The sequence below is a fragment of the Electrophorus electricus genome, chromosome 3 (genome assembly GCF_013358815.1).
Source record: "Electrophorus electricus isolate fEleEle1 chromosome 3, fEleEle1.pri, whole genome shotgun sequence".
NCBI lineage: Eukaryota > Metazoa > Chordata > Actinopteri > Gymnotiformes > Gymnotidae > Electrophorus > Electrophorus electricus.
Window position 1 is genome coordinate 4,620,001 of NC_049537.1, and position 19,646 is coordinate 4,639,646.

Genomic DNA, 19,646 nt, shown 5'->3' on the forward strand with positions numbered 1-19,646 from the left:
TGCTCATCTATTGAAACCTGGCACCAGCCAAAAAGATGACGGTCCAGCACACAGATCCCATCAGTCTTAAAAAAACAAACACATGAGCAAACAGAAACCCTCCATCCAAAATCCATAACAGAATTCTGCAATACAGAATTATAATGCACCTTTACTGCAGAACATAGATTATTTCAGTGCAATGGGCAGGTTTTGTACGTGTGCATACATTCCCATTCCTGGAATTTAGCCTGAAGAATACATAAGCATTAAACTACTGTATACATGCACATACTGGCCCCAACTCATCCAGTTTGTTTAGTGCTAGTCTTGTGTGTGTTGTACAGATGAAGATACTGTTTAGTGCAACATAAGCCACATTCTGTGGGGAATCATTTTCTGCTATTAACCTTTTAAGAGCCTAACCACTTTTCTTAGTGGTAGAGTACAGCTAAATAGGTGCTCCTTTTATATAACTGACACAATCATTTGATTGGCTCCTGAATAGTGGCTTCATACAGTGAACAGTAAATTGAGCGTGCAGTTTCTGAGCATGACCCTAATAAGATGATGGAGAGGCCATTATCTTCCTCTCTTTCTCCTCTTATTAGGGTCATTCTCTCCAATCTCTCCTCCTCTGTGAGTGCCATTCAACTTTCTCTATATTTCTAGGTTTTCTTTGCACCTCGTTTCTCCCACTCTTTCGGATCCACGTCCTTGGCAGACGTTACTGCCATCGCCGCGGGTTGCCGCTGCCGCCGACAGATGGCAGGCAGGCGCCGAGTGCCCAGCCCATTCCCCTGTAGCAGTGTGAGTCCGGAGCCATACCCACCCGGAAAGGCTCTCGGGGTCCAGGACTGGGGTCAGCAGGGCACGATAACTGTAGGCTGAACGGTGGACGATCTGGGGAGATTTTAACCTCATCAGAGAGCTGCAGGAGTGGAAGGTTTTTGATGATAAAATGTATCGTTTTTCTGAATCAGTTTAAAAACATTTCACACTTTTGGTGTTAAAATATTTATCAAATTTCTTGTTAAATAAAGGTGGTCCATGTCCTCACAACAAAGAATGTGATCTCAAATAGAACAAAGAATAAAACTGGTCTAAGTGCACGCAGAGGTTTGCAGGCCTATACAAAAACCAAGTGTTTAAACCAAGTGTTTAAAGAAAAAAAACTCTTAGACACAAATGTTAACTCACTGCAAAATCATTGCAACATCCAAAATTTTTCTTTTGGTCTCCAAATCAGCCAGTGACATCTACGTTGCTCGTAAAGTCATTGTCTGACTCGACTGCGTTTGGTCCACAAGCAGTCAGGAAGCAAGCTGATAAGGGTGTGTGAACGTGTGCGATGGCTCATTGCCATCCAGCGTAGGACATCGCTGGGTAAGCCGCACGTAGGCAGACGTGCAGGATTCTAATCTGTGCCATCATATTGTGCCACCGCCAAAGGGGGAATGTTGTTTTGGGCTCAAGAGCCATTCCCGCAATCATCACTACTGATCGCCAATGGGCGTGAGACGCTATTAGAGACGCTGCAGCGAAGCATGTGGGGACTTTCCACAGTCCCAGTCGAGTTCACCAGCTAGCCTTGCCCATAAAGAGCCCATAATGGAGCATGACGTAAGATGACAAAAGGTAAAGCTCTTGAATTATGTGGGCTGGGCTTAAAACAGTGCCAGCACCAGGAACAGGATGTCTGGAACTACCATGAAAGGAAAATTCTGAGCCAATGACAATGCAATGTCAGAATGTTTACATGAAGTACCAACATAACAGAGCACCCAAAAAAGAATTGCGCCCTGAAGACTGTTTCCTTTCATGTCAAAAACAAAACACGAGCACCTTTTCCCATAAATCAGAGAAACTGACGTCTGCTTCTGCCTGGTCTCCATTTAAGGCTTCTTTGATGATCTTTCTGTACTGCACTGGGACTGGGAAAAGTGGGAAGCAATGCTTAACAACTGTGCATTCAAATTTTGAAAATTGCTTCCTCTAGATATTTATCAGACAGGCATTTTTACAGGCAGTGACACTTTTAGTATAGAATTTACCATTTTGCCATTGTTAAAAACAAACAAACTATATCCTTAAAATGAGAAGCAAGGCATAAAACAAAGATTAAAGTTAAACAATATCTCTTTATTTTCTGTAAAAACAGGTTTGAGACAGAAGGAGCACACATAGCATACACATTATGTTGTAATGAGCACATATCCTGAATTTAATGACCTGACTTTCAAGGTCTTTTTCTTTCAAATACTTTTCACATCAAATAAAACTTGTAAGCATGTTTGTTAAATTAAGCATTCAGTGTTATTATTATTATTATTATTATTATTATTATTATTATTATTATTATTATACTAAAGAGTATTTAGTCGCATTTTAGGAGCCATTCATGCTGAAATTCAGGTCATTCAATTGGTTTCACAAACGTTTCCTTGAAACTGTCCATTTACTTGTCCTAATAACAAAATTAGGTTAGCATAGGACTGTGAGCATTAAAATGTTTCAGAAAATTAAATTCCTGACTGTCAGATCAAACAAACAAACAAACAAAAAAAAAGACCAATGGAAGTAATACTGTCCAAGTTTGACAAAGCATATAGTTTAGCCAAATTCAATCCATTTATAAGGCAAATATATATGATCAAATCCCAGTATGGAATATGGTTCAAACCAGTGATATGCATTTGCGGTATTGGTATAATATTCGAAAAACTAGTTATTTTTTCCTGTAATAAATCCTATAGTTTCACTGCTAAGAAACCCTCCCTATATGTTGTATAAGTAAACAACACTCAAGTTCATGCAGTCAAAGGGAAGTGACAGATTCAGGCCTATTGGACCTCAGCAAAAACATTACCAACAACAACCACTTTGGCTACAACCAGCACTACAAGAGACAGAAGAGTTTTAAAACAAAGCAGCACATTATGTTCTTTTGTGGGCTCAGTAGATGCGTTTAGACAACTCTGGCAAAGCAAAACTGGATAGCGGACATTCTTCTGTTAAACCAGTAGTGTAAAGTGCCCTTCCCTTTGATTTCGGAACAGTTTAGCTGTATACTACACTTTGGACTTGGGGCTGGATAGTAGAGGATAGAGTAGAGCGTGGCGAGAACTCCCAGCATGCCACGTGCATTTCCACTGTCCTTCTTTACTTCACATGTTGTTCAATTATGGGAATGTCTCGATTTGTGTAATCGTGCTCCCTTTAAGTTGAACTAGCACTAGCAGTGCTTTTCATTTATGTCTTTAGAGAACGTTTGAATCTTTTCTCACGAGGCCTGGTGTCACCTGCATTCACTGCCTCTCTCAAACTTCATTTGTACACAGAGTGAAAATTCTCTCGACCTTTTCACAACCCCCTAATCCGCTGTTTCCACTGGTACAGCAGGTAATACAGGATCCTGGATGGCAGTCAGATATCAGTTTGCATATTTACCCCTTAGTTTATCTCTGTGGGGAAATATACCTGTGAGCAATGTCATGTTTTCCACCTACGAAAGCAATAGCCGTTCTGTGTCACCGAGGGACTAATGCTCAATATCTGAACAGCTCTGCGTTCCTCCTCCCCTCTAAGGCTATCCTACGAGGTCCATGCATATCCTCAGATACCGCATATCGCATTTCAGTACAGAAACGACTAGGGCATCTGTGAACATGCACAGCAAGGCTTGCAATAAATTTGTGCTATGAAGCTGGATTAGGTATATCACATTTTGCATTGTCATAATATGGATTATGTTAGAAAAACAACTTCTGACTGGACAACAGGGTAGATGTAAGATTACCTTTGTTTGTCATTACATTGTCTTAATACATGTCAGAAGATATCTTAACTAGACAATGTACCTGTGCTGGTTCCAATAAAGTTATACTAGAGAGGCAAGCAGGAACAACAACAACAAAAAAAAACAAGTTACATTTGCATTTTAAAAGTGTACTAGTAAACTTAGCTTCTGTCCAAAGATTTTTGATTTCAGGCAAATTGCTGTGTTGAGGGCATTCAATGCTCAAAATGAGAGAGTGGAAAAGTTTCACTCGCTGCCCCGCTCTTAATTGAACCTCCCCTAGGGGGCGCTGTCTTTAGCTCTTCTAATAGGCTAATGTCAGTACGGAGCATGTGTGTGTCTCTTAATGGGCATGTGTGTGCCTGTAATAAAGAAAGACAGAAAAAGACACAACGCATGTGATAGTCATACTAGTTAGTCTGCCCAGCAGGGAATTCAGACCTAAATAAACATGATTAATATATTTGGGAATCAACAGCACATCTCCAAACATGGACCACTCCCTTCTCTGGATTCCACTGCTCAGTCCGGCCTTTCTTCTGCCTCAGAGCACTTAGAACGTATAAACTGAAGACCTGCATGATAGGAAATGAAACGGCGACATGAATAAAATATAAATGTTTTCCCCTACAATTCTTCATACTTCCTTGTATTGTAATCTTCCTTGCATTTATGGACAGTAAAAAATTCATGATTTGCCAAATTGTTTCTTCCCTGATGTTATTGATGAATACTTATCCTTCCCTACCTCCATCCACCTTGTCTTTATCTTATCTTTCTGTCTGAAAGCAAATCTGCTGTAATTTGGGTTACACGCATGCAATGACAAAAATATGCTCCAGAGCGGCCTGTGTGACGCACTTCAGCGGGCCCGTCTAACAGATACGGCACTGGATGCTCCCCTGGCGAAATGAATTTGCAGCGGTCTGACACGTTTGGATGAGCCCTATTTCTGGACCCAGAAGGAGGATCACTTCCGCCGCACGTCCTTCCAGCGGTCCCACGACGCCGAGGTCAACTGACTTAAGCTTCCTGGGTTTGTAGCTCGTTTCTGAGAGAGCCATCATGGAGGAGCGCAGCGGGTCTCGTATGTAGGCCGCTCCTACCCACGAGAATGGAGCACCGACGGGCGAAAGGGAAACCATTTCTCCCGTGCTTCTGCTTTAGGCAACGGCGAGAAGAACGGGCCCTGCGGCGGGAGGCCAGCGGAGTTGCCGGATACTGCACTTCTGCCCACCACTGTTACCACCTGCACTTGTTTTTCTAGGGTAATTTAAGCCGACACAGAAAGCTCAGTGCCCGCAACCTTTATCAACCAGGATGTCTCGGTCTGACACTGGGGTGGATTTCATAGCTGCTCCATTTAAAAGTCCAGTAAAATTCAGGCATCTACTTACACAAGGATCTTTGCTAATGACCCACTGGCTCAGCATAGCACACAACAGTCTCATAGTCTGGAGCAGATTGGGGAAAAGGATTTGTTATTAGGGACATTTGAATGTCCTGCTCCCCATTTCCCAACACTCTGATCTTTTCGTTTTTCTTGAGCTCTGGGTTAAACCCATAAGATTTAGCTATCGCCTGCACCTCCTCGGTCCAGCGTCCGTGTTCTCGAATGCATATTGTAACGTTGTCCTCGAGCTTGGAGCTGATTTATGAGAAGGAGAGCTCGAGGTGGGCAGCAGCTGTGGTTGCTGGGCTTGAAGACAGGCTGACCCTGCGGAGGGCGACATGGCGTGACGCACGGGTTTGGGCTCGGTTACGCCGACTCCGTCACACAACAGCAATACGAGCCCACCGTGCCAGGTGGAAAGAAGAGATCTCACATATGTCAAGCGAGCTGCCGACTTTCCCATGGCTGGGAAACTGCACGACTTTGGATTAGATATTGCTTACACAATTCTGATTACCAACTCCTTTAATTGAACACATTTTCACGTTGCAAGCAAAAGCCTTTTTCTTTCTAAACTCTTACAGTATAGTGTGACTGATGCTATACATGTCTGGAGAGGATCTGATATCTTGAATGACTCTCTTTCTTTCTCATACTCTTACCCGGTCTCTCCCTCTATCTCACCATCCTCCTTTTAACAACGTCATGCTACTATGCATTCTCTTTAATGTAGGCCATTGCAAGGTTGTGTAACAAATTTTAACCAGCTGCAAGATTCTCTCAAATGTGTGTGATTGTATGATTTAAAGCGAATCACCATGGTGCTGGCCTCAACAGATGCCCCCCCCCCACCAGGAGCTGGAGGCTAAAGACCATCACAAACATGGACAAGGTTTTCACACCATACTGCTGGTTTCACTCTATTACAAAATGGTCATGCTTCCTTTAAGGGCAATGCACTTATTGCTTTATTTTCCTAAAAGTGATGTAAATATGCCACTCACATTATACAGTAATATTACAACGTGCATGTAGGCTGATTCTCTGTACTGCTGCAGTGATATCAACCACTATAAATTGTATTTGAGTATAGGCACATGAATGAATTAATTTAACCTTTTTTTCCTTTTGGTCGCAGGCACAGACTGTACAACTGTCTTCAATTTTTCTTGAATGACACCTCTATCATCCCTGAGACATCATAACACATAAGCAGATGAGAATTCTGCATGTTTTCTTTAACTTTGCTCTACAACTGCCTCCCTATCACATTATCTGGCCCAAAGTTGTATCCAACTGGGGTTTTTCCCTTAGGTCAAACCGCAATGGATGGCACGTCGTCACAGGATTGCTTCATTGAAAATGCGACTGGCCAAAAATGGACCAAAAGACCACCTTGCACACCTGATAGATGATATTAACGTCATCTCTGAATAATTACAATTACGAGAGGCACCATTTGATCTTTTGCCTGCCTAGACATAAACTCTCAGACGCATTTATCAGTACACTCTCTACCAGTCTTGGGAGTCTAATCATCAACACCATGGCCAAGCTGTCAAACAACTGAATGAAAATTGTATATATGTAACTAGACAGAATGACCATCCAAGGTTTGCACATAGTTCTCAATAGTTCGTGATCAGGAAGCGGAGATGATCAAATCAGCCTAGACATTTTCCATTTGAGATGTTTTCCATTTCAGCTGATGTACTTAAGAAATTACATTAGTAGACAAAAATTGCATTAAAACTATTAGGCCTTAAGATTAAACTGTACATGCAGTAATTAGTTACATATAGCGGGGTCAAGCATAACTGGGACAACTTCTCCAGCACAAACAAGAAAGACATCCAATGTCATATTAAGGAGAAAGTTGCACAACAATAAAACATGGCAAAAAAAAAACAAACTATCACAATATTCACCTTGATTTCGAAAAATCAATGTTCTTCTTGCAGTTTATCATTAATTTCATTAGCCCTACCTCGTGCGGCTGAACTTCACCTAAACTGTTCCAGAAATATGTCATTCCAAAAAATGATCATTCAATACTGTGGACTAATAAATGATAAATGAACAATGAAAACTCGTTGGGGGCAGGGATGTTTCTTCGCCTCCAAAATCTAATAGATAGATAGATAGATAGATAGATAGATAGATAGATAGATAGATAGATAGATAGATAGATAGATAGATGGGATAGATAGATAGATAGATAGATAGATAGATAGATAGATAGATAGATAGATAGATAGATAGATAGATAGATAGATAGATAGATAGATAGATAGATAGATAGATAGATAGATAGATAGATAGATAGATGGGATGTCAGAACCTTTTTGACAGGTTAGGTATTTAATTATGGAGTTGATTATAGAGAAAAAAATTGAATACTTAAGTGAAAAGTAGAATATTTCAGTAGTAGGAAAAATGAAATAAAAAATGATCATGAAGTCCCTCTAAACCCAGAACTGTGGTTTCAGACTATTACTCTTAACGGTGACTATAAAACACCAAATGGCGGCACTTGTGATGTGGGGGATGGGTGATGTGTTACTGCCATAGACCAGAGTCTACATGCAAGGACCAAGAATCAACAACTAGAGCTCCAGAATACGTGTTGTGCCTGTAATTGTTTTGTGAATACTTTCACTGTAAACAGTGGAAACAAAATCCTTCATATTCTGGCCAGTGAAGGTACTAACTTTCTCTGAGATCATAAGCCACTTTACAGTCTTTGGCAGTAAATGTTTTGACTGTTTGCTACTGCAGACAAGTTCGCCACATAAATCACAAAGTTGCTTGAATAATGTGCTTTAAACAAAATGTACGTTCATAAACATAAGAACGTGTTTTAAACAAAAATAGTGACATTCACCTACCACTGTCTGATTAAGGCTTAAACCAAAAGAGCTTATACAAAATTTCTTTAACTTCAGATTAACTCAATATAGTAATAACTGAAGTTCAAGAGATGGATAACACCCACACTCTTCTCTCTTTACCAATACCTAACTGTGCATGTACACACTTGTACACACAGCCTGCTTCTATGTCAGTATTTCACACCCTCCCTCTTTGTGTCTGCTCCCTGTTTTCTGCAGGGTGTTTTAGTGTCAAGAGACATTTGGCCATTAGGAACAAGATGACATTTTAATCACTGAGGTTAGGAACATTCCATGGAATGTTCTGAAAATAAATACATTGCTCCGCAGTATTTTAAAGATACAGAACCTTACACCTATACCACTCCAAAACACTGCTCCTACAATCAGTCAGTTACTCACTCCGTTGCAGACTCATAAGTACAAACACTGATGAATTTGGCACTTAGAAAGTTTCACACCCACGAAAACATTTGAATTCAAATAGCTTAATTAAACGGACACTTTTACAAATGTGGAGACTTTTTTCTAACATGTACATTAACAGGTACGTTAGGTACGCTTAATGAATCTTTTAAAATGCATTTTATACAGACTGAAGTCCATCTGTTGCCATGCTAATTGTTAGCTACACTCTACCCCATTTATCACAGGTTCTGATCATAGGATCACTCTTGAGAGGGTATTCTTTGGGTGGTGGGTGCTTCTCCACACAGCAGTAACACAGACAAGGTATTGGCCTAGAGGTATAGACTGTCGCTGGTACATCAGGTTCATCAGGTATGCTGGTATTCTTGAGGTTTTTACATAAGGATCCATGGACACTTCAAAGACACTGGTGACACACGGCGCATGTGAGACTCGTCATGAGACACATCAAGACCCAGCTTCCCCTTCTCTGGACCCCCTGCAGTTCGCGTACCACCGCTCTACGGAAGATGCCATCTCTACCACACTCCATCTGGCACTCACACATCTGGATAAAAAGGGCACCTACGTAAGAATGCTGTTCATAGACTTCAGTTCAGCATTCAACACCATTGTTCCTCAGCATCTGATTGGAAAGTTGAGCTTACTGGGCTTGAACACCTCCCACTGCACATGGATCCTGGATTTCTTGACTGGTAGACCTCAGTTTGTCCAGATTGGGAGCAGCACTTCCAACACCACCACACTGAGTACTGGTGCTCCCCAGGGCAGCGTACTCAGCCCTCTGCTGTTCACACTGCTGACTCATGACTGTGCAGCGATGCACAGTTCGAATCACATCATCAAGTTCGCTGATGACACGACCGTGGTGGGTCTCATCAACAAAGACAACAAGTCAGCATACAGAGAGGAGGTGCGAGAACTGGTGAGCTGGTGTAAGGTCAACAACCTGTATCTGAATGTTGACAAGACAAAAGAAATGGTTGTTGACTTCAGGAGAGCAAGGTGAGATCACTCCCCACTTGCCATCAACGGCTCCTCAGTGGAGATCATCAAGAACATCAAGTTGCTTGGTGTTCACATAGCGGAGAACCTCACCTGGACCCCAAACACCAGTTCTATCACCAAGAGAGCCCAGCAACGTCTTTACTTCCTTCGGAAGCTGAGGGAAGCCCATCTCCCATCACCCATCTTCACTACCTTCTACAGAGGTACTGTAGAGAGCATCCAGAGCAACTGCATCATTACCTGGTTTGGGAACTGCACCGCCTTTGACCGCAAGACCCTCCAAAGAATAGTGAGAACAGCTGAGAAGATCATTGCGGTCTCTCTTCCCTCCATCACGAACATCTACATAACACGCTGCATCCGGAAAGCCACCAACATTGTGAAAGACCCCACACACCCCTCACATGAACTGGTCACCCTTTTGCCATCTGGAAGAAGGTACCGCAGCATCCAGTCCCGCACCTCCAGACTGTGCAACAGCTTCTTCCCAGAAGCCATTAGACTCCTGAACTCTGGCTAACTCCAATTCCAATTCAGATTCCAAAATGGGCACTTTTATACATGCTTATAGACAGTCACACGCACACACACACACACATACGTACATACATACATATTTATACACACACACACATTGTTTTGCATCGGACTAGTGCTGAAGTCAAACCTCACACAAATAAACTATGCACTCCTGTTGCAGTCTTGCACATTATCCCACTTGCTGCTAGAGTACTGTACTAAACCAGCACTGTACTCTGAACTGTTCTGGCTGCTACCGGTGACTGCTATGTTCGGGGTAACATGTCACTGACTCCTATGCACAACTTGCTTTACATATGCCCAGTACTGTGTATTGTACTAAATAATTGCACTGTCTACTCATTTTGTATTTGTCCTGTCCTGTATTTATTATTGTTTATTTAATGTTTATTTAATGACATTTTGCACTATATTGGACTGTTTGCGCTTGTGTAGCATGTCGTCTGTTGCACTGTTGTTTTTGTGTTGCACCATGGTCCTGGAGGAACATTGTCTCGTTTTTGTTGTGTACTTGTATATAGCTGAAATGACAATAAAACCTCTTTGAACTTGAACTTTGAACTTGATAAGTACATACGTGACAATAAAATGGCTAGTGTGTGTTCATGCAGCAACTAAAAAAAAATGTATTAGTTTTTGATAACTAAGTCCATGGTGTTGGATTCCCAGTTGGATCTTACTGTATACTGTATATAATTGTTTCCTTACTTCCATATTCCTTCCAAGAATTGACAGACTCTATTGTAGCATCCGGAACATTATGAAGTTATGAAGTGCTTGGTACTGTCTAGATGTTGAATGATATCTGATGAAATCTGCATATACAGATTGTATTCTGTATTGTACTTCTGTACAGCACATCTGTATTCATTTACCTCGCGGATATGTACAAAATCTGTCAACACACGTGTATGGCTTAACATGGCAATCACAGTTTAGCAACCACCACAGCTAAGATTTCATTCATTATGGATTTGTGGCCACTAACACTGCTAAATATAAAGAAATTTACCTATAGAGATCTACATGCTATATTTCCTAAAGCATTTAAACAAAACGGTATCATATAAAATTGTTTGAGTGGTGTCACTTGAAAACAGCCAGAGCCCTTTCTTAATAGGGTTGCTATAGCAACATCAGCTCTGCAGTGGTCCAACTTTAGACATAACACTGTGGCAAGTGTTATATTGGCTTGCCTTGCCCGTGATACAGCTAGCGATGATTAAAATGCAATATGCAATGCTCTCTCTCTCTCTCTCTCTCTCTCTCTCTCTCTCTCTCTCTCTTTCTCTCTCTCTCTGTCTCTCTCACCTTTCACAGACACACACTACACCCACTATGCCTTCTCTCGGTATGTATATGTTGAGGCATGTTGGCTGTTCAGCATTTTAACATGTCCTCTCAGTGTTTTTGAATCCTTTCACACAGTATTCCTTACATAGAGAGAGTATTCTTTTTCTGGGTTCCCCTTCTGAGCCTTGCTTCCTTGCTTAAGGTTTCTTCCTTGAGCACTTATGGAGTTTTTCCTTGCCACTGTCACCCTTGGTTAGCTCACTAGGGGCCATGGCCCAGATTCTCCAAAAAGCTAATTTCTCTAAAATTAATTTATGACAACATCTCTTGTGAAAAGCACTGTACCAAAGCATTTTAATTTAACTCATGTTTATTTGTAAGTGATAACTGATCATTATGCTTTCAAATTAGGCTTCAGAAAACTCTGCTCTGATCAAGAAAATTAAGACATGTATCTTTTCTATAACACTGATAAAGTACAAATTTCTCCCATACTTACTAATTGAAGATATGTGTGCTACTATCGTAAATAAAGAACATTCCATGGACTAAGTATTAACATGTTTCTGTTTGAGGTGAATTGGGTGCATTGTATAATAGTCAGATTACAGTTTATGTAAGCAGACACAGATAAGATGTGACTGCATGCGCGCGCGCACGTGTGTGTGTGTGTGTGTGTGTGTGTGTGTGTGTGTGTGTGTGTGCTACCATCAAAAGTAGCATCAGGTCACCTGGGGCCACATGTTCACCAAATGTTCTGAAACATTAAAGGAGGAATGTGCTTCCTGGAGCGTTACAGGAGGCACATGCTCTCTGGAGCGTTACAGGAGGAGCATGCTCCCCAGAGTGCTACAGGAGTAACGTGCTCCCTGGAGCGTTACAGGAGGAGCGTGCTTCCTGGAGTGCTACAGGAGTAGCGTGCTCCCTGGAGCGTTACAGGAGGAGCGTGTTTCCCGGAGTGCTACAGGAGTAGCGTGCTCCCTGGAGCGTTACAGGAGGAGCATGCTTCCTGGAGTGCTACAGGAGTAGCGTGCTCCCTGGAGCGTTACAGGAGGAGCATGCTTCCTGGAGTGCTACAGGAGTAGTGTGCTCCCTGTAGCATTACAGGAGGAGCGTGTTCCCTGGAGCATTACAGGAGGAGCCTGCTCTATGGAGGGAAGTGCCTCCTCCCGCCTCCATCCACCCACTGTCACTTCACCTCCCGGTACCGTGTGCGGCATTGTGGATGCGTAAGCGCAGGTGCACAGGCATGGAGAAAGAGACCAAGCAGAGGGCACAGTCTCTAAAACTGTGTTTTAGTGCTCACTACATGAAGAACTGGAAGTGAACTAAGAGAAAGGTGAAAGGAGAGAAGTTATGACTCCCAGGTGGAGAAGATATCAAGCGGTAGCAACCAAGGGACCTTAACTTAATAAGCAGGCAGTCTCGAGAAAGAATTATATACATTCTGTGTAAATTACTAGGCCATGAACTGCAGATTAATAATGCTATTAATATTTGTGTTCATCTTGCTCTGTGCTCTGATTTAAAATCAAACAATGGTTATGAGGTTAGAAGACTGAATATCAGCCTTAATTCAAGAGTATTTACATTTAAACAGGGTGAACCAGATAGGAATCAACTATTTCTATACATAGTCTCACTGTTAATCTTATTCTAGAATCTAGTTCTAGAATCTAGATGTGGTCTGATCTAGATGTGGTGCCCATTTGGAGCCCATATTCCTGCTGTCTGTTCATGAGGACAGAAGAGTCATTAACAGTAAAGCAGACCATTGTGAAACAAACACCCAAACATTAGATGTGTCAAAATAAAAAATATAATGTGTTGTTTAAAAGCAGAAAGCAAATGTGTGGATGGTGATAGGGGATGATCAAATCTTTACAAATAAATCTTTACCCAGGATGTAGGCCCAGATATGTTAAAAGACTACCAAAAAGAGATGAATCAACCACAAATAATACATGTAAGCCTCGATATATTTGGCAGAGCATCACCAGGGAAAACACATAGCGTCTACGGGTCACACAATTCAGGCAGCTACTAACTGCAAAAGATTTGCAGTTGAGTACTACACAATTTTATGATGATGATTTGTCAAATCAGACTGGAGGAATTTTATATAGTGGTGGAACAATACATACAAAGGTGTGTGAATCCTATATAGTTCACCCAGAATACTCTTACCAAAATACCCTTTAATTAAAATGGTGTCAGTACACAATTACTGTAATTTTAAGGACAATCCAAAAACATTAGCAGAGCATTGTTTCTAAAAAAGCATCTGCACAAATTTCTTTTGTCCTTCACAGGAGGCTACATGCAAAACAGCCCGATTTCTCCTGGGTGATGTCATATACTGCAGAGCAAGTGTGCTTGAACGAGGGAGAGAGGCAGCCAACCAGCAGCAGGCATTCTGTAAAAAAAACCCAAAAAAACCATCACAAGCCCCTCCCACCCCCTTTACCACGGTGGAAAGCAGATTTCTGAGCATTCTCTGGTGCAGTACCTCCCTTGAGCTACCTGGAAACGAGAAGGAGAAAGACAGGGAAGAAGTAGAGAAACAAATGGGGAGAGAGGAGATGAGCTGGGAGCAAAATAAATCTCTCTCAGGCCTGCGGGGAACAATAAAAGACAGGCTTGAGAACCCAATGTATGGTACTTTAAATAGAGGACCCCACAAGCAAAGAGGATTTATGGAGCCCCTCTCATCCATTTCCCAGGAAAAATGAACGTTCCTTAACTTGCATAATAAGTTTGGTGAAAGGTGGTTGCACCACTCCTTGTAAATACACAAGGCTATTTTAATCTACAAGAGGAAATATACAGCCATCTGTTACGCTGTTTGTAAACTACACATTCAACTTTTTCAGCTTGATGAACAGATAAAAACACTTCACAAAACGACCTGCATGCGTACGTGTGTCTGTATGCATGGCTGCATTGGTGTTTGTAATTCGGCTCTGTGCAAATTGCAGTGAGCTTGTGGAGCAGTCTCACCACACAGCCGCTCCCCTCTGTGAGAAAACACGTCACCACTCTCTTCTCCTAATTGGCCAACGGTTAAAAATAGCTGGGGCTGCCCATCATGGGACTGATTTGCAGCTTTCATTTACAAAGCTAATGTACTCTCAGGGGGTGCTTTGAGCTCCCCAGAGCACACATTTCAGCTCTTCCGTACTCCGTCTTGGGAAGCCATTTTCGTCCAGCTAGTGTGATGCCAGTACCCCTCTGCTGCATCCCTGCAGCTGTTGCACACTGGAAAAATAAGCTTTAATAATGTCAATATGGATCTAGGAAATCCAAAAAACAAACAAACAACCCCACATTGTTTTAACCTAAAAAAAAAACCTCCACAGTGTAGGAGTATACCAAGAAATTCTTACTCAGTGCGAAACACGAAACATGATTCAGGGCTCTAAACCTAAAGCCACAAACTAGTTCATAGCAAAACCTGCATTTTTTTTTGGGGCAGATTCAAACAAGAGATTGTGACATGTTGCAGGGACAGAGCAAGACATAAGTGAACATAACCTGGAAGCGATTTTAATGAAAATTCCAAAAACAGAACAAATGGCACTAGAGAAAGAAAGAAAGAGAGAGAGAGAGAGAGAGACAGAGAGAGAGAGAGAGAGACAGAGAGAGAGACAGAGAGAGTAGCAGACAACTGTAAAGGATCAACTGCAAAGCACTGGAGAGTGGAGTCTATGGTACATAAATAGAATCAGTGAAATGAGGGACGGGTGCAGGTGACTACTAATAAATGGATGTTTGGGAACAGAGGAGTGAAGTGTGGTTGGTGGTTCTTTGGCTGATTGACAATTGGGGCATGATACAAATACAACTAGTCACTAGACACCTTACTACTTAGCTGCCATAAATAGCAACCTTTGGGCCCACTGGGAGGAGAGCAAAAAGACTAATTTATGTTTGATGGAGAATAAGATGAGCCAAACTGTACACCACTGTCTTCACTAGTAAAACTGATTCACTAGTAAATCATTGCTTTATGATACACTTTGAAAGTTACAGTCTGCTCTATGATAGCTGTAATACTATTCATCCGTAATGTGGGGTTTTGAGAGAAGGGAAAAGAAGTGCCCATTTTATACCAGCAAACAATCTTAAACTTCCTTCTTCCCTTACGTTATGACCCACTGGAGTGTGATAGACAGGGGTTGGCACCACTCAGCTGGCACCAGGCTGACTCCGATCTGGGAGCAGCTCTAGCTGGAGGGAGCATGATTGTGAAGGATATGATGCAATGTGACTGTGTCATACTGCATTCAGCTCTGTGCAGGCTGGGACATGCCTAAAGATTGAAGCTAAATGCAATTCGCCTTAATGCTGCTTCAAATAAACTCAAGCATAATTCTGAATGCTCTGTAGCACTCCGTTTATGAGGTTACTAAATTGTTATTGACTTTTATTTATGAGCTTAATGTCATGGGCCCCAATAACAAATTTAAAAATGGGCCCCAATAACAAATTTAATATTGCATACAGCTTTTAAGCCTAAAAGAATAAAGAACGCAACAAAAATGTATATATTCATGCTTTGTTTTTAATCACTTCATAGAAAAGTAGCTTTAGATTTTATTGAACACAATATACAATATTATACCATACATTGTGTGAAACATTGAATATTCACCTGCAACAGAGTGGGATTACTAGACAAAAAAAATCCATCCCTCATGCAGATATTACTAACTCTTGACTAGTCCTTTTGGACACAAATTGGACCAAAAGATCTTAAACATAGATTAACAAAGTTATACTGACGATTTGAATTCCAAAACTGCTAACAAGGCCAGAAAAATAGTTCACATTAGCACAAATAATTATAGAAGATCACATTTTTGTAATTCATATCCATTTTACACTGGTGTTCAGAGATATCAACATTCGTGACCAATATGAGTAGTTTGAAAGTCCAACATTGTATAAAAATTTCTGAGCCATTCTTAGCAATCTGCAATCAAAATGCTGTTAGAAGTGTCAGTGTGTACTATCTCGTGGTATCAAGTTTCTTATGTTGCACCAAACAGTGACACACAAAGCTTCTTATATCTGACAGATGTCTACAGTATGTTCTTGTGTCTTATCTACACAACCCCCTGTAACAAATGGATTGTGTTTATCTTACGTTACTTTTCTGGGCAGTTGTATATTGTGCGATATATTTATGTAGCATATATATATATATATATATATATATATATATATATATATTAACAAAAACAATATTACCAAATATAATAGACTCATTTCAAGAGCCCACTACACAAAAAACACCACCAATGTTCGGTAATGCAAGTGCATATAAATTAAAAATAAATTTACAAAGAACCATCATTCCTTATGTACAGTCAAAGGTAATAAATACACTATTACAAACAGCAAAGGACTGCCTTAAACTAAAATCAAACATAGACATTGGGTGTAAAGGCATGGACAGATGAGAGAAAAGAATTGAGATCATCACACACACACACACACACACACACACACACACACACACACACACACACACACACACGCACCCACTTTTTCATGCTACTTTGGCTATATACTATACCTAATAGACTTAGATCTGGTAAAATGGACAACAATGGATATTTAAGTGTATAAAACAAATGAAAAATATTTGAACGTGGTCTAATGCAATGGTAAATTATCCTTATGCTTTAAATAGTATTGGGCTTCAGAGATGTAGAACTGGAGGGATATATTTCTGAGACATCAAAAGCAACATTCACCAAGTCTCCTATTGAGACTCACATGACAATGTCTTAAAATCAAATCATGAGAACTGAAACCCTAGGAAATGTATTCAGTGAAGGGGACACAAAGTCCTCCGACTGATAACTTCAGGATGAAGGATTTTAAAAACCTTGTCTTCTAGCTAAATACAAAGAATGTTTGTTGAGTCAAATTGGGTCAGCCAAACGTTTTCTGTAGCCACCCTTGATGTGAATCAAAAACATCGTTAGGCCACAAAACCTAATTTAACCCTCATAGCTTCTGTCAAGGGGAGCATTGGGTGTGAGTGAGGGCAGAGACAGGTAGAGATTACTTTCCAAACTGTTATTTAGGTTAAAAGAATGCTGGACAAGAAGGAAGTCCAGCACCAAGTTCTGGAATTCAATGTAGTTTCAGATTCTTTTGTGAAAACCAATGACACTTTCGTAGCAAAATCACTGCTCACTTGCCAGTTACATCTAGATTTGTCTCATTTGAAATCATGGCCTTGTAATGGGTTTATGCTTTTACTAAGCTTACTGTGAACTGGGTGGGACTACACAACATGCTTGTAGTACATAAAAAAAAGAATCAGACAAATTTTTTTCTAAAATGACAAAGTGCATCTTTCATTGGAAACTACATTTCTAAGTTTTCTGAACATATGTCAGACATTTGGATTATTTAGTTATATTGCCAAATATAAAGGAAGACGCTGAGTTCTCTCTTCGGTTTATATAAAATGATTCTGCATGTAAGCTGTCTGATTTGCCTTTAGAAAACAAAAACATCTTCATGTACAGTTATACTAAAGTATGTTCAATAAATAAAAAATACTATTAAAAAGACAATAGTAAAAAAGGCACACAAAGTCTTTAGACAAATGGTACAGAAAAGTAAATAGTTTCTTTCTTTACAAATACTTGTTCATCAGTAGTTCGTTCACTACCCCAACTTATCCCAATAGCTTTAGAAAAAAAGTCACTTGGTACAAAAAACCCCTCCGATCCTCTCAGTAGTGTCAACTCCTCGACCGCTGGCCCGCAAGATGAGTCCAAAGGTCTGCAGATGGCCCCTTTCCTTCAGGAATTACCTGTCCATCACTCATCTCCAAAATGTCTGCAGCAGTTATTTCCTGAGAGCTCCAACCACGCTGGCTCCAAGCACACGTGCCAAGGAGGACCAGGCCTCCTCTTACTGCGAGGGCTAAAAAAAGCTCCCTCTCTGGGCTCTGGTAAAAAGCATCGAATGCAAGATTGCAAGGAGAAAAACGAAGGTTACTACCCACTAATGCGGGGCGCACGATGTCCTATGTGTCCACAGGGGAAGCGTCATGAGTGACGATCTGGATGTGCGTTGTGGCTGGCTCCATCTCTTCCGCCTGATCTTCCACTTCTGCTTCGTCCTCCTCTTCCTCATCTCCTTGACTCTGTTCATCTTTTTCTGTGCCTTCCGAGTCCTCTTCCTCCAGAGTGAGTTCGAACTGGAATTTGTCAGCCCCTGGCCCCCCGAGGTGGCCTTCCTTGTCAGGCTGGTAGAAGGGTGGTGAGGGGCTCTGTGGGATCATGCTCTGGTACCAGTTCCGATTGTCCTCCAAAGTGTCCAGGATGTCCTGAGCATCCGGGTGCACCAAGTCGGCCCAGGTTTCCCATAACGGATGGACGATGTAGTCAATAAAACCAACCTGGATGCAGAATAGATTTCATTAGTTACGACATCCTACACGCATTCATAGTATAATCTGGCTTTTTTGCTATCACGTATTTAAATAGCTCTCTGCCAATCAGAAATTTTATGTATTAGCAGTGCGGTGCAAATCCGATTTTTTTATGAAAGACACTGACCTGTGATTTCTCTACTGAGGCCGTATGTTTGTCACACATGGGACTGATCTCCATCCCACGCTCTCTCTCGCGGTCACCTTGGTGGAAGAACTCCTCCATGATGCGGTCTGTCCACTGTCTGTACAGCTCCAGAGACTTGGTGGGGTTGCTCAGATCAGCACAGTGCACCATATTCCGAAGAACCTACAATGAAAGGAATCCTCCGATTTGATCACTGAATACAATACACAGCTTTGTGGGCAGTTTTCTACATAAATACTGGCCATACAGGACACTGAACTTAACGTTGAAGGAAGTCAGTGGTAATCTTTCTTGCACGTATCAGTTATCTTAACTGGTGAGAGAGCACAATGGAGATTGGGAAGCAATAGGAGACTATAAGGCATCCATAAAAATGGAATGGGGAGAAACTGGTTTGGCTTTTTTGATGATCCAATATTGTACCTGCCTTGCCTTCAACTTTAACCAATTCATTCTCTCATTCAATTACGAGGGTCTTGCGCTGGAGAAAATGTCTCTTTTGCCAAGAAGAAAAAATACACATCTTTAATGTCCCTACCTGTATCCTGTCTGTGTAGTTATCCAGGAGCAACACTCCCGAGCTGGTAACCTTCTTCGTCTCCACCATAGTCTTTAGATCAGCCAGTAAGCTCATGTGCTTAGACATATCTGTGGCAAGTACCTGGGGACAGGAAGGAAAATCAAACCTGGTCACCTTCACATGA

At 41.3% G+C, this 19,646-nt stretch overlaps 1 protein-coding gene across 4 annotated transcripts in view; it reads right to left on the reverse strand.

Moving 5' to 3' along the window:
* Positions 1 to 15,876: 15,876 nt before the first annotated feature.
* Positions 15,877 to 19,646, reverse strand: part of pde4ba (phosphodiesterase 4B, cAMP-specific a) — an 87,522-nt gene continuing 83,752 nt past the window's right edge. For all 4 annotated transcript variants that reach the window (XM_027027065.2, XM_027027067.2, XM_027027068.2 and 1 more), the window contains 3 exons: positions 19,481 to 19,603; positions 18,922 to 19,104; positions 15,877 to 18,761 (listed from right to left, as the gene is read on the reverse strand). In XM_027027065.2, coding sequence (XP_026882866.2) covers positions 18,387 to 18,761; positions 18,922 to 19,104; positions 19,481 to 19,603 — 681 coding nt within the window. In that variant the 3' untranslated portion in view covers positions 15,877 to 18,386. The remainder of the gene's footprint in view (positions 18,762 to 18,921; positions 19,105 to 19,480; positions 19,604 to 19,646) is intronic.